We start from the raw sequence: 26,693 nt of genomic DNA, 5'->3' as shown, positions 1-26,693 counted from the left end.
GTAATACAATAATATACAGAAAACTCTTATTTTCATAACAAAAATCAGAATTCAGAAATCACAGGTTTCAGAACATATATCAGAATTAGTAAGCACTGAGCACGTTAGTGAATTTCATGGCTAAACTGATATCAGTCCCCTATATGTTCTCTCCTCTAAGGGGTGAGGCCAGAATCAGAATCAGAATTCAGAAATGTTCAGAATATATATTCCTACCATTAGTTCACTAGGGAGTTTCAGTGCTTCAAAATCATATATCAGAAATCAAACATTCAGAAACTGTACTTTAAAACAAAAATTATAAAATTGATTTCAAGATATTTCTACTTAAGCCCACTTACAGTAATTTGCTAGAGTTTCGGTTGGAGTCTACTGGAAATCTGGTTGTTCTTACTACTGGTTTCTACTGCTCGAAAATCAGCACTCTCTTTGCTCGAAAATTCAAGTAATAATCAAAGATTTGTGTAACACCATTTCAGAGATATGAGGGTGCTATTTATAAGCAAAAATTCTGACTGTTAGCCTCCTCATTAATAACCATAATCTGACATTAACAGCCTTTATTCTTTGTTTAAATGCTTCAGTTACAAGTAGTTACAAGTCATAGGCTGAATTAGTAACTGTCTGCTGGAATCTTGCGCTACTGAACTCTTCTTCTGCTGGATTCTATCTGTTGTCTGCTGCTGGATTCTATCTGCTGGAAAAATATCAGCTTCTGAAATATTAGTTGCTGCTGGAATTGTTAGCTTCTGCTGAACTTTTTGTCTTGCTGCTGAATTTTGNATATTACAGAAAGTTAAAAATTTATTGTAATTCCAATAAAGATAAAACTTTTAATTTTTAAAATATACATAAAAACTTTGTGAGCGCACACTCATTGAATACCCACACCCGTAACACCAACACCTTCAATTCATGAAATCCCATTAAAATATACATAAAAACTTTGTGAGCGCACACTCATTGAATACCCACACCTGTAACACCAACACCTTCAATTCATGAAATCCCATTTTTGGATTTAGATAATTTAATTATACTGATTTCGCCCTTTTAAATACCATTCATCAAAAAGATGGTCGTGAGAGATCAAAAAATCCGGCATCGAAATCCCGAATTCGTCCATTTTCCTCGCTATGAAGTTAGCTCGAATGGTCGATTTCCGTCTAGTGTTTTTGTTTCTATGCTCTTGCATATCTGTGTCACATTGTAATGGGCACTACGAAGGAGCAACAAGCTGTGAAAAATTAGAGTGCCCTGAATATAAAGTTGTTCACAATGAAAATAATGCTTTTGAAATTAGGAGTTACAAGGATTCTGTTTGGATTTCGAGTCCCAATATCACTTCCTACACCTATGAATATGCTGCTCAAAAGGGTTTCACAATGTAAGTTGCAAGTTCTGTCAGTTTATATTGTTTTGGAGTATGTCTATCGTGAGATGATTTCACTGATCTATATCTGTGAGACTGATCGAACAGATCAATACTTACCAGTAAAAGTAGTACTTTTGACCGAACAATTAATATTTTTTCATTAATCGGGTCGGATCAGATATCTGTTTCACAAAATTGATATGTGAGACGATATCACATGAGTTTGAGTTTGTGTGTTATTGTTGGTACATTCCAAATCCGTGGTTTTGGAAATCCTCAGATGTATTAAATCAATTATCTGCGTTCGTGATTATAAAAGGTTTATGATGAAAATTATGTATATAAAAAAAATTGGAAAAAATAAAAAAATGAGAAGTTATTTTTATAAATATAAACAATTTTGCCAATTTACCATGAATTTTTGTTTTTATGTTGGATCCTATCAAAACTAGATCACTCTCTTTAAATTTGAAGTCGGACTTGTTTTGGTCTCAATTACAAAACCAGAACCGTTGATTTCCGGTTGAGTTCGAGTTCCTAAAAGTAAGAAAACGGAACTAAAGTCGACCCGTAAAAATTGAAGATATTGTATTATATATCGATTCTCTTACCAACATTTTCTCATATAAGATTGTCACATAGAACTTACATTTACTTGACTAACGTGATTTATAAATTATTGTGTTATCGAGAGTTTATCTGACATGCATCGAACGACGATGTCTAGAATTATTATTTATTTTCTTTTGTTTTCCTAATTGAAAAATAAAACAACAAGTAAAAAATGAGTAATAATCTCCAGTAAAGACTAGTACGATTCAATTCAACATTTTGTTCGTTCGTGTTTGATTTTGTCATAGCTCTATAATTCGGGATTAGGTTTATCTTGGATGAACTGCATTGCTCATATTGACCCCAAAAAAAAAGAGAGTAGGTACAACTAGACCATGAACAACCAAACAGCGTAATGTAAAAATGGCGACCAATTTTCAAATCATTTAATAAATAAAGGATTAGTCATACAACTAACAAAATCACAACTTGACCTCGTCACAATCTCTCCATTTGTATGATCTGCAGTGCCTACAGTTACTTCCTAGGTAACAACAGCCAAGGAGCCAAACTCAACATGACAGCACCAGTTCTCGTTGACATCCAAAACTATCAATACTATATAGTGCATTTATACGTACCTCGAGGGTGTCAAAACAACCCGCCCTCGTCGCTCTCGAATGAATTGCAGCTAGCAAAATTGCCCCCACGCAAATTCGCTGTCGTCCGGAGATTCAACGGCGTAATGAACAATCCCGTCATCGCGACACAGCTCGAAGCCTTGAAGAAGAGCCTCGCCGGCACCCGATATCAATCCGTGGCGGAAGCCGCCGCTGATCATCTCACCGTCGCCGCATACTATTCACCCTTAGATGAACCCAAAAAACCTGTGAATGAAATTATGTTATGGTTTGATTGATGTTTTTATTTGGTTTCGATTATAATAAATAAATCATGAATAATAATATTTTTCTGTTATTTTATTTTTTGGATTCTTTTTTAGGTTTTTATTTTTAATGCAGCTTACAGGTGAAAAATTGATATCATATTAATCAGTACAAACCAAAATAAAGATAAGTAGGTCTCTTGTGAGACGGTCTCACGAATATTTATCTGTGAGACGGGTCAATCCTACCGATATTCACAATAAAAAACAATACTCTTAGCATAAAAAATAATATTTTTTCATGGATAACTCAAATAAGAGATCCGTCTCATAAAATAGGATCTGTGAGACCGTCTCACGCAAGTTTTTGTCAATAAAAATACATAATGTCTTATAGCCATTTTTATAAGTGGGCTACTTTTTTAATTATATCAACAATTATATATTATTATTAAAAAATTTATAAAAAAAACTCGTGATAAAAAAATATGAATATGAATAAAAAAGTAAGAAAATAGTAGAAAAGTAAAGCTTATTATATTTTTATAAACAACTCATGAAAAATCTAGAAATATAAAAAATGTGATAAAATAAAAATGATAAAAAAAATAACTAAAATAAAAATAAACTGAATTTCACCATAGTCTTGCTTTAACCGCCTAACATCGTTTCAGATGGAATGGTTGGCGCTAAATGATAATGAGAAAAGACATCACTTCTGGTGGAACGGGTGGAATGGATGAACGAAAAGTGTCATGTTATGTAATTGTAATGTGGAATATGTAAATTTTTTTTTGGAAAATTAATAAGCAAGTGTTTCATAGCAAAAGTTGTAATTTGATTAGTTCTTATCATTTAAGTTCTATAATTTAAAATCTGAAATTTATTTATGGTTATAGTTGTTGTTCAATAAAGTTTGAGCGAACATCAAAATCGAAATATGACATTTATTTGAAATTTAGAAAAATAGTTTCTATTCCGGTTTATAGTTTGGAAAGGACCGTGCTTGGCTTGTAGCTACCTTATAGCATTGTTTTCAATGAAATTTCACACAAACTTTTATAAATATTTTTTGATAATTAAGCTATTGTTTGAATTAAAAATAAATAAAAATCATAATTTGCTATTTTAGTATAAATTTAGTTTGAATTGAGGAGAAAAATGAGAAATCATACAGTAAGGGCAAAAGAGTAATTAGGCGGGTCATTTCAACCGAGATACGTTTCCCAAATTACCCCTCCCCCGGGGCATATCCCCTCTTAAGATTTCCTTTCCGTGCCTCAGAATTCAATACCGAATTTTCATTCTCTAGGGATTTGATTTCTCCATTCTTCCGTTCAAATTGCGCGACGCGGACTCAATGCCGGTGAATCTGACGGCGAATGCCATATCAGCGATCAATGCCGGCGATGTGAACTCGAAGCCGCTGGTGCAGGTGTTGGATATCAAGCTGATCGGGTCTACTCAGGAGCGCTACCGCCTCCTCCTCTCTGATTCAGTCGCGACTCAGCACGCGATGCTCGCTACTCAGCTCAACGACCGTGTCAAGTCTGCCGTAGTACGCAGTGGATCCGTTGTCCAGCTCATCGATTATATCTGCAGCACCGTGCAAAATCGCAAGTAATTATATATGTCCTTCACTACATACAGAAAATTATCATTAAACTGTGAGCATGTTTCAGTTAATGTATCTGATTGTTTGGTGTGTATGATTCTTCGTTTCATGTTTTGTTTTAATTCATAGTTTTGGATGAGTTGAGGCTTGGTTTGAAGATTCATTATTAATCATTTGTTTATTTTAACCTTTTTTCTTGTGTTTTTATGAGTTGAACAGATTGGTTTCTGGTTGCCTCATGCTTGCACGAAAACTACACCAGTGAAATATTTATTTTTTGTTTCCTTTTGAGCGCAAGGAGTGTGAATTGACACTGAGGTTTTTCTTATTTGTAGTTTCTAGATGTTATATGATCATTTTAAGGTACAGAAAATTATGATTTTTATTGTTTCACACTTTAAATGCAAAGTATTATTGCTCTTTATGAAATTCGAGTTGCTGGTGATGAGTTGATCTTGGAAGCAAATCATTCAGACTGTTGTTTGCCTACCACTTCCAGAAACCATTTTCTAAGGCACACATAAATTAAGTGGGTGAAGGTTAACCATAGTCTAACATCTTATAAGCTCCGGAAGGTTGTGATATGTACTTAGTTCTCTTGTGTTGGATCTCATTTTTGCATGTTGAACCTCATTTTGATATAACAGCAAGAGTTTAATCGATGTTTTGATCTGAGTTGGAATGTTGTCTCTCCTCCATGTTCAAGGCTCCATTCATAGTGTCAATGCAAGCAGTAGATACATTCAATCTTAAAGTGAAAGTATGACCTTGAACGTCTAAATCTCAAAGATAACATGCCTAAGCTGTCTGTTCACACTACTATTTTTTCTTGCTTTAATCTTGGAACTTATACTCTGTATTTTGGTTGCAGGATTATTGTGATTTTAAACATGGAAACTATCATAACTGACTGCGAGATAATCGGCAACCCAAAAATATTTTCTGAATCTGATTCAGTGCCTCAAAATTCAGCACCTCCACCATTGGCAAACAATAATAATGTCGGTGTTCATAATTCAGCGCGCACTAACTTCAGTAATGGAAAACCTGCTAGCTTTCAAAATTCGGGCAGCAGTGTCCAGAGTTATCCTCCCACCATTCAACCCCCATATCAACCACCTCCAAACTATAAAAATCATGGGGCTATCATGAGAAATGAGGCCCCAGCACGCATCATCCCTATCGCTGCTTTGAATCCTTATCAAGGCCGATGGGCTATCAAAGCACGGGTGACAGCAAAAGGAGATCTACGACGTTACAACAATGCCAAAGGAGATGGAAAGGTGTTCTCATTTGATCTTCTTGATTCTGATGGAGGGGAAATTCGGGTGACATGCTTCAATGCTGTAGTTGATCGTTTCTATGACGCAATTGAAGTTGGAAAAGTATATGTGATATCAAAAGGTAGCTTGAAACCGGCCCAGAAGAACTTCAACCATCTGAAGAATGAGTGGGAGATATTCTTGGAAGTAACATCATCAGTGGATCTCTGTACAGATGAAGATGCTTCCATACCAAAGCAACAGTTCTCTTTTAGGCCAATTGGTGAAATTGAAAATGCAGAAAATAACTCTATATTAGATGTCATTGGTGTTGTTGTAACTGTCAACCCGTCTGTCCCTATCTTGAGAAAGAATGGTATGGAAACTCAAAGAAGAATTCTGAACTTGAAGGACCAATCTGGGAGAAGTGTTGAGTTGACATTATGGGGAGATTTCTGCAACAGGGAAGGACAGCAACTGCAAGAAATGGTTGAAACTGGATTATCCCCCGTGTTGGCTATCAAAGCTGGAAAAGTTAATGACTTTAGTGGGAAGTCCATTGGCACCATATCTGCTACACAGTTATTTGTGAATCCTGATTTTCCAGAAGCTCGTCGCTTAAGAGATTGGTTTGATCATGGAGGTAAAGATACAGCTTCTCATTCTATATCTAGGGAAATTATGCCTGGAGGATCAAAAAATGAGATACGCAAGACCATTACGCAGATAAAGGATGAAGGGCTCGGAAGGTCGGACAAGCCTGACTGGATCACTGTTAAGGCAACCATATCTTTCATCAAAACCGATACTTTTTGTTATACGGCCTGCCCAATAATGATTGGGGATAGACAGTGTAACAAGAAAGTGACTAAATCAGGGAACTCACGGTGGCTGTGTGATAGGTGTAACCAAGAATTTGAAGACTGCGATTACAGATACCTTCTTCAAGTTCAAGTTCAGGATCATACTGGCTTGACATGGGTGACGGCTTTTCAAGAAGCTGGTGAAGAGATTTTGGGTTGCTCGGCGAAGGAATTATACATTGTGAAGTATGAAACCGAAGATGAATTGAAATTTCTTGAAATTATTCGAAACTGCCTATTTACAGAGTTTCGTCTTAAGCTAAAGATTAAAGAGGAGATATATGGTGATGAACAGAAGTTGAAGATCACAGTTGTCAAGGCAGAGAAGGTGAACTATTCAGAAGAGAGTAGATTCTTGTTCGATATGATTTCAAAATTTCATCGCACCGAAAGACACAATGAAATCAGTGATAGGAGATGTTGAGACAATTTTTTTATTTGTTCTTGGAAAGTTTCGTGATTTAGTCGGCTTCTTGACCATTTTTACTTCATTTACTTACTTCATTTACTGGTTATGTACATGGTAAAGTTGTATCACGGAACTATGACACGGATTGTTACTGTAAGAATTATAGCGAATATAACCCATCTCTTCAGCAACAGTAATACACGAATACGTTTGATTGATACACAGATTTGAACACATGAAAACATATAATATCATATAATATCAGTGTGGTTCTCAGCTTCTCTTGACAGGATCAAAGTTGGAAACACCGACCACTGCACCAACTAGGGCGAAGAGCACAACACCACCAGCCACAATGCTGAGCAAGAAGTTCTTAAGAGACGGGGAAACCGCTGCCTCAGCCACATCTGGAACAATCATGGAATAGGTCAAAGCAGCGGCTGTTAATCCGGTAATCGCCTTCTCCTTCAATGAAGCATTGACTTCAAACTGTCCAGCTTGCTTTGAAACCTTAATTGTCTTTGATGTCCTCAAAGGCAATGGCTTGAGGAAGGCATCGGCACTCGGCTGCCTCTTCTGGCTGGCAGGAGTGAGCGGCATCGCCATCGACACAGCAGAAGTGGAGGCCATTTTTCTTACTCAGGCTAGTCTCTTCTTCTGGGGTTAAATGTTTATGGTTTTGATATGAATGTTTCTTGGTAAAAGATTATAGTGCTGGATATTGAGAATGGACAAGGGGGGAGAATGAGAGGTGGAAAATTGAGGGTATCCCACAAATTGTCCTACGTGGCAGCTTCTCCACTCGGTTTGGTGGATAAGCTTATCTTTTCCATTGCCACCAATTTCCATATCAAAAGGCCAAAAAAACATCTCCTTTTCGTTTTGAAATTTGACTTTTATTCTTTGGTAGAAGTAGAACTAGCAGGGTATTAGACCATCTCCAATCATGGCACCATATTGGTGCCACACCATTGTGGTGTCATGATATTTCATTCCAATCCAGCACCAAAACTGGTGCTGGATTGGAGCAGCTCTACAAGCTCCACAATTTTTTTTTATTTTTTTTATTTTTTTTTAGTTTTTAATTTGATTAATTTAATATAAGTGTTTAATATTTAATTAATTAACAATTTTTTGAAATTTTAATTATAAAATTTTTAATATTCTGATTAGAAATTAATTAACATAAAACATAAATATTAATATTGAAAAGAAAAAGAATATTCTTGGAATATTCTATTGTAGTGTAAAATGTAGTGCAATGTGGTTGGAGATGATTTTAGTGTAACACCAATGTAGTGCAGAATGTAGTGCAGTGGATTGGAGATGGACTTAAGATTAAGTGGAACCAATTAATTTACCCATATGTATATTTTTATCACTAAAACTCCTATAACATCGTATTAAGGATATACGAATATCTTATATGACCCAATCCATGAAAAACAAATCAATTTTTTTTGTCAAAAATATTACTTTTAAGTCCAAGTATGGACCGTGTCGATCCGTCTCATATATATAAATCTGTAAGACCTTCTAACAAGATAATTGCTCCATTTTCATAGTCTTGTTCATTATATATTACCCGTCAATGCCGATTCGAATGCTTTATTTGCTTATCGAATATTCTGTGGAACTATATTTTTATATTTGATAAAATTATACTTCTTTAATATTGTTAGTTTTTTATAATTTATACTCAACCAATTTCAAATGAATAACCGAAAATTTGAAGTACTCAATACCAATTTGGCTTTTTACATTTGAAGTACTCAATACCGATTTGGCTTTTGACATTACCGTCTTCACAAATCTCTATTGCTTTTTACATTACCGTATTCTCAAATCTCATAGAGCAGGTTTTTTAATATAAATGTGGAAATATTAACCGGGCGTATCTGCAATAAAAGAGAGAGCTCCTGGCCCTATTCTGCAGATCAAATAGTCACATGATTCTCCGTTCATCTGAAATAGTATTTTAGTAAAAAACATAGGCGTTTTTGGCGGACTTGCAAAGCGTGGTGAAAGTATACGGCAGTCCAAGGCTTGAGTTCTTTTTCTACCCGTCATTGCATAATCTATAACAGCCTCTTCACCATTCTGTATGAAGGTGTTATTTTATTTGTATAAATATTTTAACAGGGGTACATTCAATCTTACCATAAGCTAAATTCTTAGCTTACTTCCACGCTATTTAGTGCAGAAATTTAATGATTTTTTTAATAATAGATTTCTGTAGAGATCAACTAGATTTGATCTTTTCCCTGATTTGGTATGTTTTTGAGTGGGGTGGTGAGAGGGCCCTCTGATTCTAGCGATCTCTTTTATTTGAATGGAGTCGCTGTTAAATAGGATGACCGAAGAACTCGATTCAATGTCGTCTTTACTTTTTCTTTCTTTTACTCAAAAAATAGGCATATTCCGATTTTATTTTATTAATATTTAACCTAGATATGATCGAGTGATTTGGTCCCACTCAAACAAGAATAAATTATCCTAACTTTTAACGTGGGAAAAGTTTACATTGATAGTAATGATATGAAGTACTGTTGCAGGCAAAATCATTTGCGAAATTGGAAAACGAATTTCATTAATTTGCAGAATTTTACTAAAATTCTAAATTAATTGACAACATACTTTTACATATTTAAATATTAAAATATTAAGCATGTCACTTTTTCAACAACTACGTTGAGATACAGTTTTGCCTAGAATAGTTGTTTTTCTCGGATATTACCTCATATTATTTTCTAAAAGATATATAGAAGCTAAAAATCTTACAACGTACAAAATATTACATTTAAATTTTAAAATGAATTGCATAAAAAAATTACAAATTTATTTTTCTGACATTCAGATCAAACTCGGATTCATGTATGTATAATTGCATATATAATTTATTCCAAACACTTTTTAATGTTATAGATATAAACAAGTCCGAATTTTGCAGAATGAAAATACAACATATAAAAATATACGTGAGTTTATTTTCTATTTTTTTTAAAATGGAAGACGTATGCGGTATATCTCACATTGGATTATTAGATGTACATTGAGAAATTTCCTCATTCACGTTGAACTTTCCGGAGTATTTAGTTGATTAAGACATTGTTTGTAAATGTTTTAAAAAATGATTATTGACTTTTCTTTTACAAAGTTGCATACTTTTATAAATGAAAAGTCGGTAATCGATTTTTTTAAACCATTTGCAAATAATACCGAAATATAAGATGTATAAGCTTATTCCGAATCGAATTTAAGTAACAAAGAGTACCTATGGAATAAATCGAAACCTTGAACCAAAAATATCCTAATATGACGGTCGGTACAATAAATTCAACCCCAATATTAATCATAGCCCATTACATAATTCACAAGCAGGAATGTAAACGATCCAATTCAAACCAAACCAAACAGTATCAGCCTTGAGCTTGACTCGTTTAAGATTGTTTGAGGCTCGAGTTTGGCTCGAGCTCGATTCGAACTTCTATTATCAGGCTCGAGCTCGGTTTGTCTTGAAATTATGAAGCTCGAGCTCGGCTCGTTAAAAGCTCGTTTATCATGTTAATCAAGCCGAGCTCGAGCTTGATTCATTAATAGCTCGTTTATCATATTTAACAAGCCTGGTTTGAGCTCGGCTCGTAAAGCATAGAATTGAGCTAGAGTTTGAGCTTGATTCGAGCTTGTTAAAAATTAAATATATTTATGATCTAATTTAAAATCAGACATAAAAATGTAAATTCATTCATAAATAACCAAAACGTCAAAAATAACAACTAGAAAAACATAAACTCAATATATTATTGAACATCCCAAAATAATACATCTAGCATCCTGATAACAAATATTCATCGTACACTGATATCATCATATAAATAGCATTGCAATAATTTCACTCCTTAAATACTTCAATTCATTCCATTGACATTATTATTAATATTTTTATTTGTCAACTCAACAAATGAGCTAAGTTCGAGCTTACAAGCCACCTAAACGAGTCGAGCTCGAGATCGAGCTTACGAGCCACCTAAACAAACAGAGCTCGCGAGCCTATTATCGAACATGTTTGTGAGCTCACGAGCCGAATATCCTTAAGCTTGAGCTTGGTTTGTTTAATTTTTCGAACTCGAAATCGAGTTTGAACTTAGTTTGATATGATTAACAAACAAACTCAAACGAGCTTTTTATCGAGCCGAGCTTCGAATAGCTCGCAAACGATTTGGTTCTTTTACATCTCTATTCACAAGTGTCTATTAAAATGAACACATAATTTAGACCATCTCACAAGTTTGGTCAATTTGTGAGATGAATTTATAACTCTGACTTATTATAAAATATTATTTTTTATGTCAAAAGTATATTTTTTATTATAAAAATAAACCGAGTCAATTTTATTTTCTGATATAAATATGTGAGAATGTCTCGCGAGACATAAATGGGCATATTTATATAGTACTAGTCCGTTTTTCCTTGTATAAACTTTACCGAGTACTTGCCGGAAGTCATGCATAAAATCTTTTACTTGCAAAACACTATTATTTTGCGATAGCTACATCATAACAAAGCACTTTATTGGCTTCTTCGGTATCTTATAATATATTATAAGAACGATAATAGGAGAGATTAGAAAGGGTTATAAAATTCAATTTAATCAAATTATTTCCATCGTGTCTTAAATAATTTTGTCTGCACTTCATATATTTCAATAATCTATTAAAGTTGATGTAACGCATTGCTTTGTCGATTGTCATCGCATAAAACCTCAAACTTGACATCACACTTCTTCCTATTTCTCCAAAGAATCCGCCATGGGAGACCCTCCAAGCCCTCAGCTAACATCCCCACCATCTTCTGCTCAAAAATCAAATTTTACCATGTTCTACTACGGCCTGGTTGTAGTCGGAACAGTGATAATCATTCTTACACTGTATAAGATTATTATCGTTCGATGGTGTGTTGATTTTGACATTCATGGATCCCACTTAGCCTCGACAACCGCTCCGGGACCCACGTCGAACCGGGGCTTTCATAACTTGCATGTAAACTTTGTGACCAGCTTCATTTACGAGAAAGATGAAGGTGGTGATGATATCAGCTGTGCAGTTTGTTTGTGTGTGTTTGAAGAAGGTGAAGAAATAAGGCAGCTGCCTAACTGCAAGCATTCTTTTCATGCAACCTGTATTGATTTGTGGCTCTATTCGCACATGGATTGTCCCCTTTGTCGTTCCACGGTCGAGCCGCCTGGCGGCCAGCGTCGTCTCGTCTTCGAACAGCCTGTAAACTCTAGAGAAGATTTGTTGTTTCCAGGCACCTTAGTTTAGAATATGCCATCCAACCTGTTCTGTGACAGTTTCACAACATTTTTTGTGCAAATCGTTTGATTATAGTAATCTGATGTAATTGATTTTAGAGCAAAATGAATGGAAATGTCCTATATCAGCTGTATTCAAGATGTCGCAGACCAAAATTATCTGAATACATAAGGCAATCGACCAACATCAACATGCCTGCAAGAACTCCAGGTTACATTTCAATGTATACTGATCCACTCATTCGTTAGGTCTTACATTAAGGCGATTCTACGTCGGAAATTGATGGATGCTACCTGTGTGTATTTTATGCGATTATTCTTTAAACTGTCCATGGAAGCACGGTGATCGCTGATACAGATCTAAGATCGATTAGTGACATGTTCAGATGGAATAGATCCAAGGCAGTTTTTCAAGCACAGAGTTTTGCTTTTTGAGCATATCAAAGACTGTAGGTGAAACTTCAAAAACCACAATGATAATATACTGCAAGAACCAATTATATTAAATAATTTCAAGCCGTATCTTTACAAAGCCATATAATTCACGAGAAGATTCTATTATACAAGTCAATTACATCTTCCTCAAATTGTCCAACCTGGCCTGCAGGTCGCTGTCAATTCCACCATCATCATTTCCAGTTGCCTCAGCTTGTGGAACCTTGTTCTTTGTGTTTTGGGCAGCTACAGCCGAGGAAGGTGCGTTTAAGAGCTGTTGCATAAAGAAGAAGCCATTAGTTCATCAGCAAGGCAAGAGTTCCAGCACTTAAAGGTTCAAAGAAGGAAATAAAAAGTGTTAAAAATTTACCTCAGAATTAATGTCGATGCCAATCTCATCAAGAACCTGATTTACAAGCTCTTCTGTTTCTTCTTCCTCCTCATCTCCTTCCAATGCATCGTCAATAGCATCAGCCATCACCTCACTAACTAATTCCATTTTCTCATTTTGCTGTTCGAATTCTTGCATTATCTTCTGTAAAGATGGCAGATTCATCTGCCTATTCATTTGCCCCATAGCCTTTGTAACGCCTTTCATTGCCTCCCCCATTGCTTGTGTCGATTTAAGTGTCTGAAACAAATTAATATTCATCAATTATATCAGTTAGCATGTCGAGGTAAACAATGCTGTGTAAAGCAGATGCCAGTGAAAGTTGAAACTACACATTGCATGTTTAGCTGAATCAACGGTGAATTTTAGCATTACAATAATGGAAAAGCATCGAAATTAAATCATGGAGAACAAATTAAATTAACAGAACCCAGCTACAAAAATAAAACCACCAAATCCACAGATTCCAACTACTTGGACCAACAGCTGGCTTAAAACAGATGTGCCAGCATCTACTGCCAAATTCTAAAAGATACAGGTCAAGTACAATGGGGTTGTGATTTCAAAAGTAAAGGAATCTTTCAAAGACCCGAAAAGATAATTGGAAAGCTTTCACATAGATAAAAGCCCCATCTCATATTTGAGGCACGCCAACAACCATACCAAGGAAACTCTTTACTAAGCAACTGCTGGAGTTAAGGTGGCACTTAAAACAATGGCCCTAAATTATGGTGGCTAGAAGCACCTAATATACGTAGCAAAATAAACTGCCATTTCACATGTTTAATATCAAGTTCAAGCACAGAATATAATGAGGCCCGATAGAGAAAAAGGAAGGTGAAATTAATAAAAAGTCATGACAGTTTTCACTTAGAAAAAATTAAAAAATACTCAAAATAATCACAAAATCGCCAGATATTTCTGGAAATCTCCAAGAAACCAATTCATGACACACCTGAATTCTGAGGGACACCCCTTGAAGTTGAGATTTCAACTTGTAAAACTTTTCAATCTGATGTCGTGTTCTGATAAGATCTTTGGCCATCACCTTAACAGCTCCCTGTAACAAATTGAAATCAATTATGTCCTTGAGCAATTTGTCCCACACAAACAGTCAGAAAATATGTGTCCAGACGAATATAAAAGAAATTGAAATGCTTTCGCAGCTTCTAGATTCAACCTAGCCACATCTAAACTCTTGTTGCTTGTCAATAACAGAGTACAAATTTAACTGAAACACATTGCCAGCCTAACACACTCCATCTTCATGAAATGAAAATTTATGAAACAAAAAAATATTTTCTCAAAAATATGCATCTAGGACTAGGAGATGCCGGTAAAATGTGCAGAAGTGACATACCATCTGCCCCTGCTTTGCGCTCTTCTTTATCTCGGCAATAAGTTTCTTCTCTTGTGTTTGTAACCCCTGCCTCTCCCTCTCAATTTCCCGAATGGACTTATCAAGCATTCTTTTATTTTCCCGCAGAAGCTCTGTGAATACCATGATTTTATATGAGAAAGCAGCTAAGAAATAAAACAGAGATCACCAAAATTTGTGCATTCCAAGACTAAAGCTTAACGTCCAAAATCAGGCCTAGAATTATTATAGTGCACCTCATTCTTACCTTCATAAAATTTTGAAGTCATAAGAATATAAATAAAAAACATAGAAAAAGATAGATTTCCAAAGCCGCAACAGATTAAAACGAAACAAATATATCTCTGAGTTGACATTTTAGAGGTGGAATACCTAACAAGGGTTTTAGAAAAAGGAATAATTAATCTTTTCCCACGTACTGTCCACCTGCAAGATTTATCGACTCCACACGTATTTCAACATCTTACAACCAACAATAACCATATTTTGGCAACTACCATGCCAAGATTTCTCTACTCGCGGGTTAGGATCTACGTGAAAAATAAACTAATGACATCTGATCTCTTGTTAAATGTCTTCACCATCTCAAAGAAAGAGGAATCTGGCTGGTGAAGGTTAGTAAAACCTCAAAAGAGACGAATTTCTTAAGAGAGACGATAAATAAATTAATATCTTTCGACAGATTCATCATCAAAGATCCTTTTTCCAAAGTAACCAAGAACCCGAGAGGAAAATAATCCTAAAAAGCTCAACTTTTCAACATAACTCTCTATCTCATGCATTCAATCTTAATTATTAATCTCAGATCATGCATTCGATCGCTTTGAATATCTCTGCATCATATATTAGCATCTCTTACAATACAAAAATCACTCATCATCTTTCCACAAAATCAGACCTTCAATTCCCGCCAACAGATCATCAAATCCAAAATATTTTTGCCAAAGTAAAATACCTCAGCTGATTCATAAAATTCAGTAGTCATATAATTTTTTTGTTCATTCAAAAATAACATCGGAAAGCGATCCATATTTATACGAACTGCATAAACTCCAATCTCTACAATCCCTACAAAAAGTACAAATTCAAGAAAAACAGGAAGAAAATAGCTGCGAAAATCCTACCTGCGGGAGTTTTCCTCTTTCCAAACAGGAAACTCATCGCGATGTATGATAAATTGGTCGATCGATTCCGGCAAAAAAAACTTCCCGATTACGGTCGGAATCACACGAAGCTTCAAAATGATTAATCGGTCAAAAAAAAAGGGGGTTTTTAACCAAAAAAAATTGCACACATCAACGCGGTTGGAGATGCGAATATGTGCGGAAATCAACGAACGCGGAGAAGATGTTGCTCCACTTTGTTCATTTCTCGATCCAACGATCAGATATTGATTACAGTTGTAGGACACGTGGCAAAATCTTAGATAATTAGGCCGACTAAAGATCCGTTTGGTCGCAATGTGGGCCGGGCCTTCAACTTATTGTTTTTGGATTTTAAAACACATATTGGGCCTTAATAGTCTGGGAACTCATTCAAGAGGATATAACCTTTTATATATATATATATGTGTGTGTGTGTGTGTGTGTGTGTATAAATATGCTTGGAATTGATTTTTTTCATGATTTGACGCACCCAGGTCGTGCTCGTATATTTGTACACAAGTCAAGCTTTTTTCAGTGCAAATCGAACCCATGATTTACACCTCTGCGCCGGTGTGCTCGAGAGAGCATATTGACAAATCATTCTTACACATTCACAAAGTGTAACTCAATATAAGCTCATTAATACTATTATTACAAAATGTAACTCAATATAAGCTCACTAATGTTATTATTATTTTCTTATGTGGGACATTCTCACTTACCATCTACTTATCAAGACCTTGCTTGTCTAATATTCCATTCAAAATGAACAAACCCAATAAGCCAAAATGCTCTAAGTCCAACATGACCTTCCCCCTATGTTTACCTCAAGTGAGTTCATATATGTTTACAAAGATTGATACTTTGCTCCCTTCTATTTTGAAAGGTAAACCTACTTTCAAAGATGCGACCACAAGAATTTTAATTGTTTTCTCATATTTTTGGCTTTCATCGAATCATTGGAATTATAACAAAGACAAGTATTACAATTACTCTTATCATATTCCAAATTTCCAAGAAATTTGTCACTTTTTAAAATTCTAGCATAAAAATCAAATTCTTTTGATAGCCGTCAATGTTTAATTTTGATCCGACCAAACCAACCCTTTGTTTGCTAGTATATGCACACCCCGACCAAACTTTGAAAATGTGTAAATATATATTAGTTTTCCGAATTAATAAATATAATTTCAATTTATTTGAGTAGTAGGCTTGAAAATGGTACAAGAGATGGTATCCTAATCAACCTTTATATGTATATATATATCCTAATTTTTGTGCTTGTTATATGTTTAGTGCCTCCATTTTCACATAATTTTTCATTTTATTTTTTAGTGGCACGATCAATTATATCATCATATATCATAAAGTAATTAATTGATAATTAAGATTCGAACCCGATATCTTGTACCACTTAATAAAGTTTTTATTAAGTTGTGTTGGTCATTTGACAGACATATAATCCAGCTACCATTATATTTGATCATGTCTCCTCAATAATAAACTTACAATGAATTAGTTCTACTCCACATATGAATATTATGGAGTGTTCTTGGCAATTATTGAGATTGATTTTCTATAAATTTATGTGTGAAAAGGGTTTAATTTTTTTTCTTTTATTTCCCTTTGAAGGAAAGAGAAAACAAAATACAATGACATGTTGTGTATTATAAAATAGAGTTGTTCAAATTAATTCAATTGTTTTTTTTTGGCGAATTCCCCACTTAATTTTTTATTGGACAATGCTTTTATTTAATTGGAAGGAGTTTGTTATAATTGGATCTCAAATCCGACCAAATTTGAGATCTTAATGTCATTTGAGATATAAGTCATCAACTTGTCCAAGAATAATATTTTGGCCCTTGATTTGTTTGGGATTGTTTTCAAGTGGATTATTATTGTAAGTATCTTATTTGGTAGTGGTGCTTTGACAATTTTGCTTGGATGTTTCAAGTTTTTTAGTAGACAACATAATGGAGTTCTAGCTTTTTGCAAGACTTTTGTTCTCCCCAGCTATATACCACTTTAAACAAACCTCTTTGTTAGTTGTTAGGTCAAAAATCCGGTTCGAACCGATAAATTAGACCATTGATCAAACGTTCGTCTATTTTACTAATTCAGACATATCTCAAAGTATATATAAATATTTTTATATATTATATTATATAAAGAAAGTGTGAATGGGGAATGGCACATGAACGAGGTGAATCATGGTCCACATTGCAACAATATTCAAATCAAAATCATATAATATTTTCTTGAATCCAAAGGAACCAAGAATTTTCAGCATCCTCATAACTTTCTTTATTCGATCACGTTTTTCACCTCTCTTCCTTTCTGTTCAAAGAATTCGTGACACTAACAAGTGCTTTACACTCTACAAAGTAATCACCAAGCTTTATGTAAAATTTGTCACATTCAAAGTCATTTAAATCCCATGTACACGACACATTTTGATAGGAAAATTCCAAACTCATCAGTCTTTGGACGATCAAATACTTTCTAGTACTCAATTAGTATAATTTGTCGAATACAAATAATTTTACGATAGATCGATATACAGCACTTCATGTTATGCGACGGTTTTAACACGAGCGAAACGCTATTGCATGTAACTAATGTTGCATAGGGATAGATGGAAAATTAGAACAATTGGAATGCAAATAACTTGTTAAATCATTCACATAGAGAGAGTCAATGCAAGCTAAACAGATGCTTGAAGACTAAATGAGTGATCATAAATGTGAATTTGCTCTAGCAATCGCCTGATTCATTTTAATGTCAGTAGTTCCATAAACTGGCAATTCTTCTTCATAGGCTTCAATCCCAACCCTGCCTATGTTTTCGAGCTCGAAAAGATCGGAACTTGCGCAACTTGTATCATCGAATTCACACTGATCATACTCATGGAACTCTCTAAATTCTTTCTGTCTAGTATTCTTCCCTTCGTAGACTCGAAAACTATCGATATTTTTCTTGATGAACTGGCTACCAACATGACTAGGCATGGAGGCGCTGACTGAATGTTCGTCGTCGTGTACTTTTTTCTGTCCACAGGGTTGGCAATTTTCATCAAGAATGACACTAACAGGGCAGAATCTAACTAATCTCTTGGATTTGTTACTTTTGGAAGACGGGTTTTTGCTTAAACTTGAGGAAAGTGAGGTTGTTTTCGTGTCCTTCATGGATCTTGACTTCCTCATGGAGCTCCATTCTTCCAGGCTCTGATTATTTTTCTTCAGGTTTCTTGGACTGAAGATGGAATTCAAGAAACTTGTGAGTTTACCTCCCGGTGAAACGGGCTCTTTCACCTTCTTCAAGTCTCCGTATATCTTCAGTGCCTTGGATTTCGTCTTTGTAAATCGCCCTTCACGCTTTGGTGTAGCCTCAGGCTTGTCGACGAGTTGAGTTTGAGCTTGTTTGGGCTTCTGAATTGGGAAAAATGATGATTTTGGGGTGGATCTTGAAGCCGAGGAGTCCGTTTCCGAAGATGAGAAAATGCTTGAATCTGTCGATGAGCCTGAATTTGATGGCAAATGCCTCGTGGAAATGGTGCTGCTTCTGTGACTTTGCATCCATTTTTCGACAATGATCGCTCTTCTGAGGCTTTCGATTTCTTCCTCTACTTGTGCAGAATTGTTTCTCCTGTGAACAAAGTTTCCCTTTTCTTCCTGTCGCTCATCGCCGGCTCGTCTCGATTCGTCCATAGACCGGTACATAGCATCGAGTACAGACGAAGAAAAGGACTGCTGCATGTTATCTAACACAAAGCTCTGTTGCACGAGTGCGAATTCAGGCATTCAGCCAAGTTATTAACACTTAAAGGGGATGGAAAGGAGAATCATGTGAAAGTAAAGAACTTGAATGTGTGTGAGTACATGAAGTCATAGAAAATAAAAAGAACAAGGAATGATAGGTGACAAGATTCTTGATGTTTACTAGAAGAGCAAGGGGGAAAAAGGGCAGTAGGATTTCATGAAAAAAGAAATTAAAAAATAATAATAAAGCAATGGGGGAAAAGGAGAAAAGCCAAATGCCACGGCTTGGATCATGGATTAAAATAATTGGAGAGAAACAAATACTATGTCATATATAATATGAGGAATGAATATAATTATTTTTGAAAAATAGAAATCAAATTTTACATACAAATTTTCTTGAAAAATATATATAAAAAAAACACACACACACGCATCCGATTCGAATCGCGGGTAGCGTGAATATCTTGTTATATTTGAAATGTACCAAATATCGTGTAATGTACCTTTACAATGGTGATTATGGTATTCTTTTACCACTTTTTTCTACGAAAAAGGCATAGTTTACTTAATTTTCTCATCTCAATATAATAATATAACTTTTAAAACATTGTATAATACTACTCCCATCTCAATTATATAAGATTCTTTCTCTTTTTCAATTATCTCAAAGTATATAACCCAAAATTTATATTTAATAACATTCTTTTAATTTTTTTTACTAATATATTTTTGTTAACTAAGTATTGAAAAATATTAAAACTATTTTTTAAATGAATTAAATAAAGATAAAATACGACATCTCTTTGTGAATTTTACTTTTCGATTATTTTCTTAATTTGTACGGAAGAACAAATAAAGCCAGAACTAGCATGATTCGACATCTATTATATTTTCTTAAAGAAAAAATATATGTGTGAATATGTAGGATTTAAAAGAAGACACTCGAAATGTTTGTACTTTGTAGGTAAGTGTGAAGTGAAACATAGAATAGTGGCGGTTGTTAAAGCTGCATTACCACGCGTGCGGTTGGCATGAGTACAGACTCAGTCAGAGTGGCCAACAAGCGGCTCTTTTTGTTGGCCTTGGGATACCCTTTATTTCGAATCTACATGTCCCCCAAAAAAGAAAGTGATTTATGAGCAAATATTAGAAACGCGATATTGTTTGATCCACTCCCTAAGATATAGAATTGCATCAATATTTAACTACTTAGCTTTTGCTAAGATAGAAAAATTACAAATATTTATTACATTCTTTTTTTTTCCAGCAGTTCTTGCGTAAGTAACTTATGTGTGTTACGGTCAGCAAAGAAAAAGGCCACAAGAATAACCGAAAACGGGCATCATACGGCCTAAACTTGAAGGAAATGGCTAAATGTTTCGAATCTGATGTTTTCATTACCAGCTATCTCAAATGGTTCATGTGAACAAATGGTTGTCAAGTGGTTCTTGTGGAGTTCAGCCTCTGAACGTCAACTAGCTGGTAAAGATCCCCTCGGCGTTGTTTCTGAAATGGAAGGTATCTTCTGCAAAAGTAAAATCGACATGGGTAATCAAAAGTCATGATTAAAATCTGGACTATAAATTTGTTCACAGGTCAGAATTTTATTAGGCTTTTTACTGAATTCAAATACTTGTCCCAACAATAAACGCCAATGAACTAAACTTGCATCGAGAGATGGATTAATTCATATTTAAATCCCAACTGCTCTATAGGAATCAAGAAAGAAAAATGGGCAAAAAGGATGGATTGACATAATTACGTTCAAATACAATATACTAGTATTTCAGGACGATATACAGCGGGATGCATAATGAGTATGATTGTCAAGGTTAAAATGAAGACACAATAGAAAATATATACATACGCACATATATACTCAGGCACTAAAAGGAAATAAGAAAAAATAATTTAAATCTACTGACGTGCGAGTCCATGAACATATTCTTACCTTCTTTGCTCAGTAACTGAGTAGTCTATCTCTGATATAAGGATTGCCTCATCATGTTCCGTGGTGGCAAGCACTTCGCCAAACTGTCATAGTGTTCACAGAAATTCCATAAAGGAAACCATTTTTTCAGGATTTCCATAGGAAAATTTAACAGAAGACCATTTTTCCGCGTAACATCAAATTACTGAAAGAACTTCAGCCAATATTAAACGAATACTCACAGGCCCAACTAGAGTAGAATGCCCCCAAGCCACATAATTTGAACCAGTATCTCTAGCAGGCGAACACGTTGCTACATAAAGCTGTCAGACCAGCAGCAGTGGTAAAGTATAAGATGCAATATACTGCATTTGCGGAAGGTCAATTCCATGACTGAGAAGAAAATACCATGGAAGTTGGATCAGTAACTTGATTCACTAAAAAGTAGTTAATATATTTTTTTGGTTACGGTTCAAGTTTAAATGTGCTCATCGATTCATCGCATTTAAGTAAATGTATTAAGTGACAATACATAGGCTACTATCATGGCGTAAACAAATTTATTCCCAAGCATCTACTGACATTGTTCTAAGCACAAAATTTTACTCTCCAGGATCCAACATCAAAGTACAGGATCTAGGTCTTCAGGTAAACTGTTTCATGTTTCCTTTTAAAATTGAAAGGCTATACTACATTAGGGAAAATAATGGAAAATGTCCATCTAGTAGTTGCATTTTTCAAACCAGAAGCTGATAAGCCATTTCAGAAAGTAAAAAATGCGGGAGAGAGTACCTGACAATCTGCTGCCCTGAAGATCAAAAGGCAAACATGAATGTCAATAGAGTTTTATTAGTGAAATTATAATATAAAATGGATAGACAAGAAAGATTGAAGAACAACTCATTATGATGTGGCCAAAATGTCGGTATAAAAAAACAATAACTTCTAGGATGAAGAACATACAAAAGCCAGTGACCATGTCAAGAAGTGTTCATCAAGCGCCTATAATCATACCCTCTCAAATAGCAAGTATTGCAATTAGATCAAATCTTATTTCATGTATTCAAAACAATATGACAGATATTCAAGTATTTGGATTCATATTTCATACAAACGAAATAAAATCACATCAGATAACATAAAACATTGTCAAAGAAGGAATCCTTAAATAACACTACCCCGAAAGGTACTACTCATGGAAAAACTAGTGACAGAGAGTGAATCAAACTTTTTAGCATAGGAATTGCTCGATGACTTTTTCAGTTTAGACTATAAAGGAATTCCCACCTTCAACTAGTTGAATTTCCATCCATAGAAGATTATGTTTAATCAAACTATTGGCTGCAACCGTTTTGTAAGCATAGCAATGTGAAACACGACCAAAGCAATATTAATAATTTAAAGCAATGTGATAATCCCTGAAAACAAAATTCTAGACTAATATTTACCTAGGCTACAGCTCTAATCTAGACACAAGCAACGAAATTATATTACCTTGCCCGCTGCAACAACTCCCAATGCAAGGGACCAGTAGTCATGTTAAAAGCCCCAGGATAACAAAGCAAGTGAGCACCTGATAATATAACAAGATAATGGCCAGTTAGAAACATTAATGTCATATTAATAAGAATGGATGATTTCTTTATATTGAGACCATTCAAGTAAAGAGTCTAAAGGAATTAAAGTAACATGCTACTTTTATGCAATTCAATGGATAAAGGAATATAAATTAGAATAAGAATAAGAGAAAAGAAAACTAGCAAAGGAAGATTATTCCACTGAATTCATTAAGATAGAGAAAAACACAAAAGAAGACAAATTTGAAGGAATGAACAAAGAATATGATGCTAGAGAGAAATCGTGATTGTATTATAATAAAAAATTATATTTGTCCATGAATTATGCTTGCTGAGACTTGAATGATTCAAGTTATGTCCACGATTATGCGTGCTTCAGGGCTATAGATGAAAACAAGTTTCTTCTTTCCAATAGCGCAAATTCTAGTATCAGGTACGTACAAAAATGAATGCTTAGGTCATTCATAAATAGGATTGAATATCACGGCCTACATTCTATATAACAGTTGATAATCCCTTGGGATAAGAATTTCAGGTATTATAGTCCCATAAATCATCAGGTATACGTGCCAACATAGCATCATACATGTAGGCAAGTGTGTCACATTCTTTTTTTCAAAATATAACTATACTCGTGAAAAATACTCATCACTAATTTATCAAATTTAACATTTGAAAATCAATTTGAAAATTTAACTAGAGAAGCAAAATAAAAGCATCAACACCACAACTGATAGATGAACAAGAAACCGAACCTCTGGCTGCATATATAGCTGCTAGCTCTTGGAATCGGATGTCATAACAAATGCCAATACCTATACGACCAACATCTACAAAAGCAGGCACCAATTATATTCCAAGAGCAGTAACAAAAACCTGAGATGCATCATCATTTCATTCTTCGGGGAAAAAAACATATTTCTTAATCAATTGGCAATTAGCAATTACCATGATATCCTTTCCTTCAAGAATAAACACCCAAAACAATCCTAAATATGCTTCAAATATAGTATGAAGATTTTCATTATGTGTCAAAGAAAGCACATAAAACCTGTGTCCACAATGGTTGGGGTCTCCCCTGCTGTAAGTGTCTTTGATTCTTTAAAAGTAATTTGACCGGGGATATCAATGTCAAAAAGATGAATCTGTAAATAACAACAGGTTCCTGAAATTACTGGAGACCGGGAATATCAATGTCAAATGAGTGCATTTGATATTAAAATCACGTGGATTATTTCTTTAAAAAATTCTCAGACCTTCCTATGTTTACCCTTAAGCTTTCCATCCGTTCCAAAGACACAACACGTATTATACAACCTATCACCACTTCTTTCAGGAATTGACCCACCAACAATGGTAATCTGCAGAGTCTGAGAAAGTTCAGACAACATCGCAGTCGAAGGAGACGCATCACCACCTGCATCAATATCCTCTGCATATACTGGAAAACAATCATTTGAATATGGGCTATTCCATATTTCCTGTCATGACAGAGGAGAAAAGTTAAAAAAGAATTAGCATGTTTTTAGGTATTGAGCCATACGGCTACTTAGTTGATCATGTATATGTCTGGAAAAGATGATTTGGAAAACTTCCTAATCATAAAGATATTTCCTGTCATGACAGAGAAGAGACGTTAAAAAAAGAATTAGCATTTTGTTAGCTATTGAGCCATACGGCTACTTAATCAATCATTTATATGTCTGGAAAAGATGATCTGGAGAGCTTCCTAATGATAAAGGTTAGTTTAGGTGTATAAAAGGTGGAGTTTTAAATAGCACAGCTACCAAAATGATATGCAATGATGTTGAGACTTCCTTTCCATGGTCATTTTTAAATATTTCAGTGAACTCAAATCACATAAATATGCGCAGAAAATGGCAAATATAAGAGAATAAGCAAATAATTAATCCAAGAAGACGAATGTTATATCTTCATAATTCCTACTCACAGGAAGAAGAACCAGTTGAGCACCCTTCCTTGCAGCCTCCTCGATTACTTGTCGAGCATGCACAATGTTTCGTTCCTTGTCAGCGGTCACTAATAACTGGCAAAGTGCGATTTTAAACTGCAGAAAAATTAACAAAATGTATCAAAACCAACAATTCTATAAACATTGATAAAACAAAAAAACAAAAAAAAAACAGAAAACAATTCTATAAACAGAATGAAGAGGTAGGTGCCATTAAAAAAACCCAAATTTGCGTGCTTTTTATCTATGCTACTAACTAAAAATAAAGTCTATCAAAACAACTCGCCGGATCAGATTCTTTACAATTCATGAATAATTTGACAGGTACCCAGGAGCTCAAACCCCGAGCAGTTAGCAAGAAAAGGAAAAAATTTTCAATCGTGCTAATGATATACAATTTACACGAATTTTCCAATATCGCTGCACTTAAAGAGAACACAGATAATACACACAGAAGATAGATAAATGAAACAGAAACATTACTTTGGTGATAGGAGGTATAGACAATGGAATTTCAGGAGGAATTCTAGCTCCCTCTGGCTTGAATGAGGACTCCATTTTCCCCATTGCTACTGATGAAATTGCACCGCTGGAATTGGTCATAATTGTCCTTTTGCAGATGGAAATGCTGCCGCGGTCGAGATTTCTGGAGGATAATAATGCGGGCAGGAAACGAATTTCGGGAGAGAAGCAAGATATTTGACGAGAACAAATCGGGAAATGGGGACTGTGATTTTGGTGCGAAGGTGAAGAGAGCATTTTATTGGCGGCGGCGCATTCAATTTGAAGATCTGTAAAGATTCTTGATTCGGGTAAACTGGAAAGTCGAATTAATGACATGTGACTGATATCCATTTCAATTTATGAATATTATATTTTATATTAAAAATGTTTTTTTTAATGTTAAATATGATCCGATTGATATATCATACAAAATATTTATTCTATATCCAATATCCATATTTATAATAAAAATTAATATTTTTATAGATAACCTAAATAGAATATATGTCTCACAAAATTGACTAACAAAATCGTCTCACAAAAATTTTTATATATATTTATTAGGCAAAAACTTGTGTGAGACGGTCTCACGGGTCGTATTTTGTGAGACGGATCTCTTATTTGGGTCATCCATGAAAAATATTACTTTTTATGCTAACAGTGTTACTTTTTATTGTGAATATCAGTAGGATTGACTCGTCTCACAGATAAAGATTTGTGTGACCGTCTCACACAAGACCTATTATATTTATTATTCATCCATAGAAGCGATTCAAATATATTTTTATTCTTTCATTTAAACTTATTGCCCTCACCTGCCAGCTTTTATAAATCAAAGTCCATCTGGTTCCAATAATCACAATATATGTGTCATATGTATATGGTTGGTACGCTACGGTGTTAATTCGAAATTTACTTAGTTTACATCGAAAAATAACGACGACATATACATCATCATTAAAAAAATCGCAATATATCATGTATATTTTGGAATATTATCATATAAAATAATTTAAACTCTCGAAGGAGCTTTAAATAATATCATATAATTTTGTTCTGGAAATTTTTTTTTATTATTCCATAATGTTCCAAAAGTTGATTTTTCTTCAATTTAGATAAAGACAATTCGTGCAATTAGGAATATAATTATTAGCGATCGATTTATTTCCGTATATTGTTATCTTAATGTCGCATTTTTTCCATAATCATTCACTTAAAATTTTCAATTATGAATAAATATATATTTTAACTCAAAATTATAAACCTTTTTTTAAGAGATAAATATTATTCTTTCTTTAATTGATGATAAAAGTTATTTAATTCTAGT

General features: G+C 34.5%; 6 protein-coding genes across 7 annotated transcripts; 2 read left to right on the top strand and 4 right to left on the bottom strand.

The window, feature by feature from the left end:
* Positions 1-4,067: 4,067 nt before the first annotated feature.
* Positions 4,068-7,159, top strand: LOC140962805 (replication protein A 70 kDa DNA-binding subunit A). Of its 2 annotated transcripts, none has more exons than XM_073421816.1 (2): positions 4,068-4,433; positions 5,300-7,159. In XM_073421816.1, the coding sequence occupies exons 1-2, from the start codon at positions 4,174-4,176 to the stop codon at positions 6,975-6,977; spliced, it is 1,938 nt and encodes a 645-aa protein (XP_073277917.1). In that variant the 5' UTR covers positions 4,068-4,173; the 3' UTR covers positions 6,978-7,159. The 2 variants fall into 2 exon arrangements, with proteins under 2 accessions (XP_073277917.1, XP_073277918.1); XM_073421817.1 differs by lacking the exon at positions 4,068-4,433 and adding an exon at positions 4,469-4,967.
* On the bottom strand, positions 7,108-7,681 carry LOC140962807 (uncharacterized). Its single transcript, XM_073421818.1, has one exon. The coding sequence runs from the start codon at positions 7,590-7,592 to the stop codon at positions 7,236-7,238; it is 357 nt and encodes a 118-aa protein (XP_073277919.1). The 5' UTR covers positions 7,593-7,681; the 3' UTR covers positions 7,108-7,235.
* A 4,089-nt stretch (positions 7,682-11,770) lies between these two features.
* Positions 11,771-12,283, top strand: LOC140963350 (RING-H2 finger protein ATL2-like). The gene has a single exon (XM_073422641.1). The coding sequence runs from the start codon at positions 11,771-11,773 to the stop codon at positions 12,281-12,283; it is 513 nt and encodes a 170-aa protein (XP_073278742.1).
* A 472-nt stretch (positions 12,284-12,755) lies between these two features.
* On the bottom strand, positions 12,756-15,844 carry LOC140963231 (vacuolar protein sorting-associated protein 2 homolog 1-like). The gene is made up of 5 exons (XM_073422519.1): positions 15,602-15,844; positions 14,460-14,590; positions 14,055-14,159; positions 13,079-13,339; positions 12,756-12,982 (listed from the first exon to the last, which is right to left on the bottom strand). The coding sequence occupies exons 1-5, from the start codon at positions 15,636-15,638 to the stop codon at positions 12,845-12,847; spliced, it is 672 nt and encodes a 223-aa protein (XP_073278620.1). The 5' UTR covers positions 15,639-15,844; the 3' UTR covers positions 12,756-12,844.
* Positions 15,845-18,260: 2,416 nt separating this feature from the next.
* Positions 18,261-19,770, bottom strand: LOC140963317 (protein BIG GRAIN 1-like A). The gene has a single exon (XM_073422604.1). The coding sequence runs from the start codon at positions 19,420-19,422 to the stop codon at positions 18,358-18,360; it is 1,065 nt and encodes a 354-aa protein (XP_073278705.1). The 5' UTR covers positions 19,423-19,770; the 3' UTR covers positions 18,261-18,357.
* An 865-nt stretch (positions 19,771-20,635) lies between these two features.
* LOC140963470 (omega-amidase, chloroplastic-like) lies at positions 20,636-25,691 on the bottom strand. The gene is made up of 10 exons (XM_073422813.1): positions 25,346-25,691; positions 24,842-24,958; positions 24,147-24,371; positions 23,942-24,035; positions 23,646-23,720; positions 22,808-22,886; positions 22,106-22,121; positions 21,556-21,636; positions 21,335-21,417; positions 20,636-20,908 (listed from the first exon to the last, which is right to left on the bottom strand). Exons 1-10 carry the CDS (start codon positions 25,619-25,621, stop codon positions 20,821-20,823), a joined length of 1,134 nt encoding a protein of 377 aa, XP_073278914.1. The 5' UTR covers positions 25,622-25,691; the 3' UTR covers positions 20,636-20,820.
* Between the last annotated feature and the right edge of the window lie 1,002 nt (positions 25,692-26,693).

This window comes from Primulina huaijiensis, chromosome 17, assembly GCF_012295235.1.
Source record: "Primulina huaijiensis isolate GDHJ02 chromosome 17, ASM1229523v2, whole genome shotgun sequence".
In the NCBI taxonomy this organism is placed as follows: Eukaryota; Viridiplantae; Streptophyta; class Magnoliopsida; order Lamiales; family Gesneriaceae; genus Primulina; species Primulina huaijiensis.
Note: the sequence above shows the minus strand (reverse complement) of the source record. Positions and strands in the feature narration are given on the sequence as shown.

Coding starts and splice junctions, on each gene's coding strand:
- LOC140962805 (XM_073421816.1), top strand. CDS start 4,174: ATGCCGGTGAATCTGACGGCGAATGCCATATCAGCGATCAATGCCGGC. Junction 4,434..5,299: donor AGCACCGTGCAAAATCGCAA/GTAATTATATAT, acceptor TTTTGGTTGCAG/GATTATTGTGATTTTAAACA.
- LOC140962807 (XM_073421818.1), bottom strand. CDS start 7,592: ATGGCCTCCACTTCTGCTGTGTCGATGGCGATGCCGCTCACTCCTGCC.
- LOC140963350 (XM_073422641.1), top strand. CDS start 11,771: ATGGGAGACCCTCCAAGCCCTCAGCTAACATCCCCACCATCTTCTGCT.
- LOC140963231 (XM_073422519.1), bottom strand. CDS start 15,638: ATGAGTTTCCTGTTTGGAAAGAGGAAAACTCCCGCAG. Junction 14,591..15,601: donor AAAGAGGAAAACTCCCGCAG/GTAGGATTTTCG, acceptor TGGTATTCACAG/AGCTTCTGCGGGAAAATAAA. Junction 12,983..13,078: donor GCATCGACATTAATTCTGAG/GTAAATTTTTAA, acceptor TTTATGCAACAG/CTCTTAAACGCACCTTCCTC.
- LOC140963317 (XM_073422604.1), bottom strand. CDS start 19,422: ATGCCTGAATTCGCACTCGTGCAACAGAGCTTTGTGTTAGATAACATG.
- LOC140963470 (XM_073422813.1), bottom strand. CDS start 25,621: ATGCTCTCTTCACCTTCGCACCAAAATCACAGTCCCCATTTCCCGATT. Junction 24,959..25,345: donor CTATACCTCCTATCACCAAA/GTAATGTTTCTG, acceptor ATTTTTCTGCAG/TTTAAAATCGCACTTTGCCA. Junction 20,909..21,334: donor TCAGTTACTGAGCAAAGAAG/GTAAGAATATGT, acceptor TTACTTTTGCAG/AAGATACCTTCCATTTCAGA.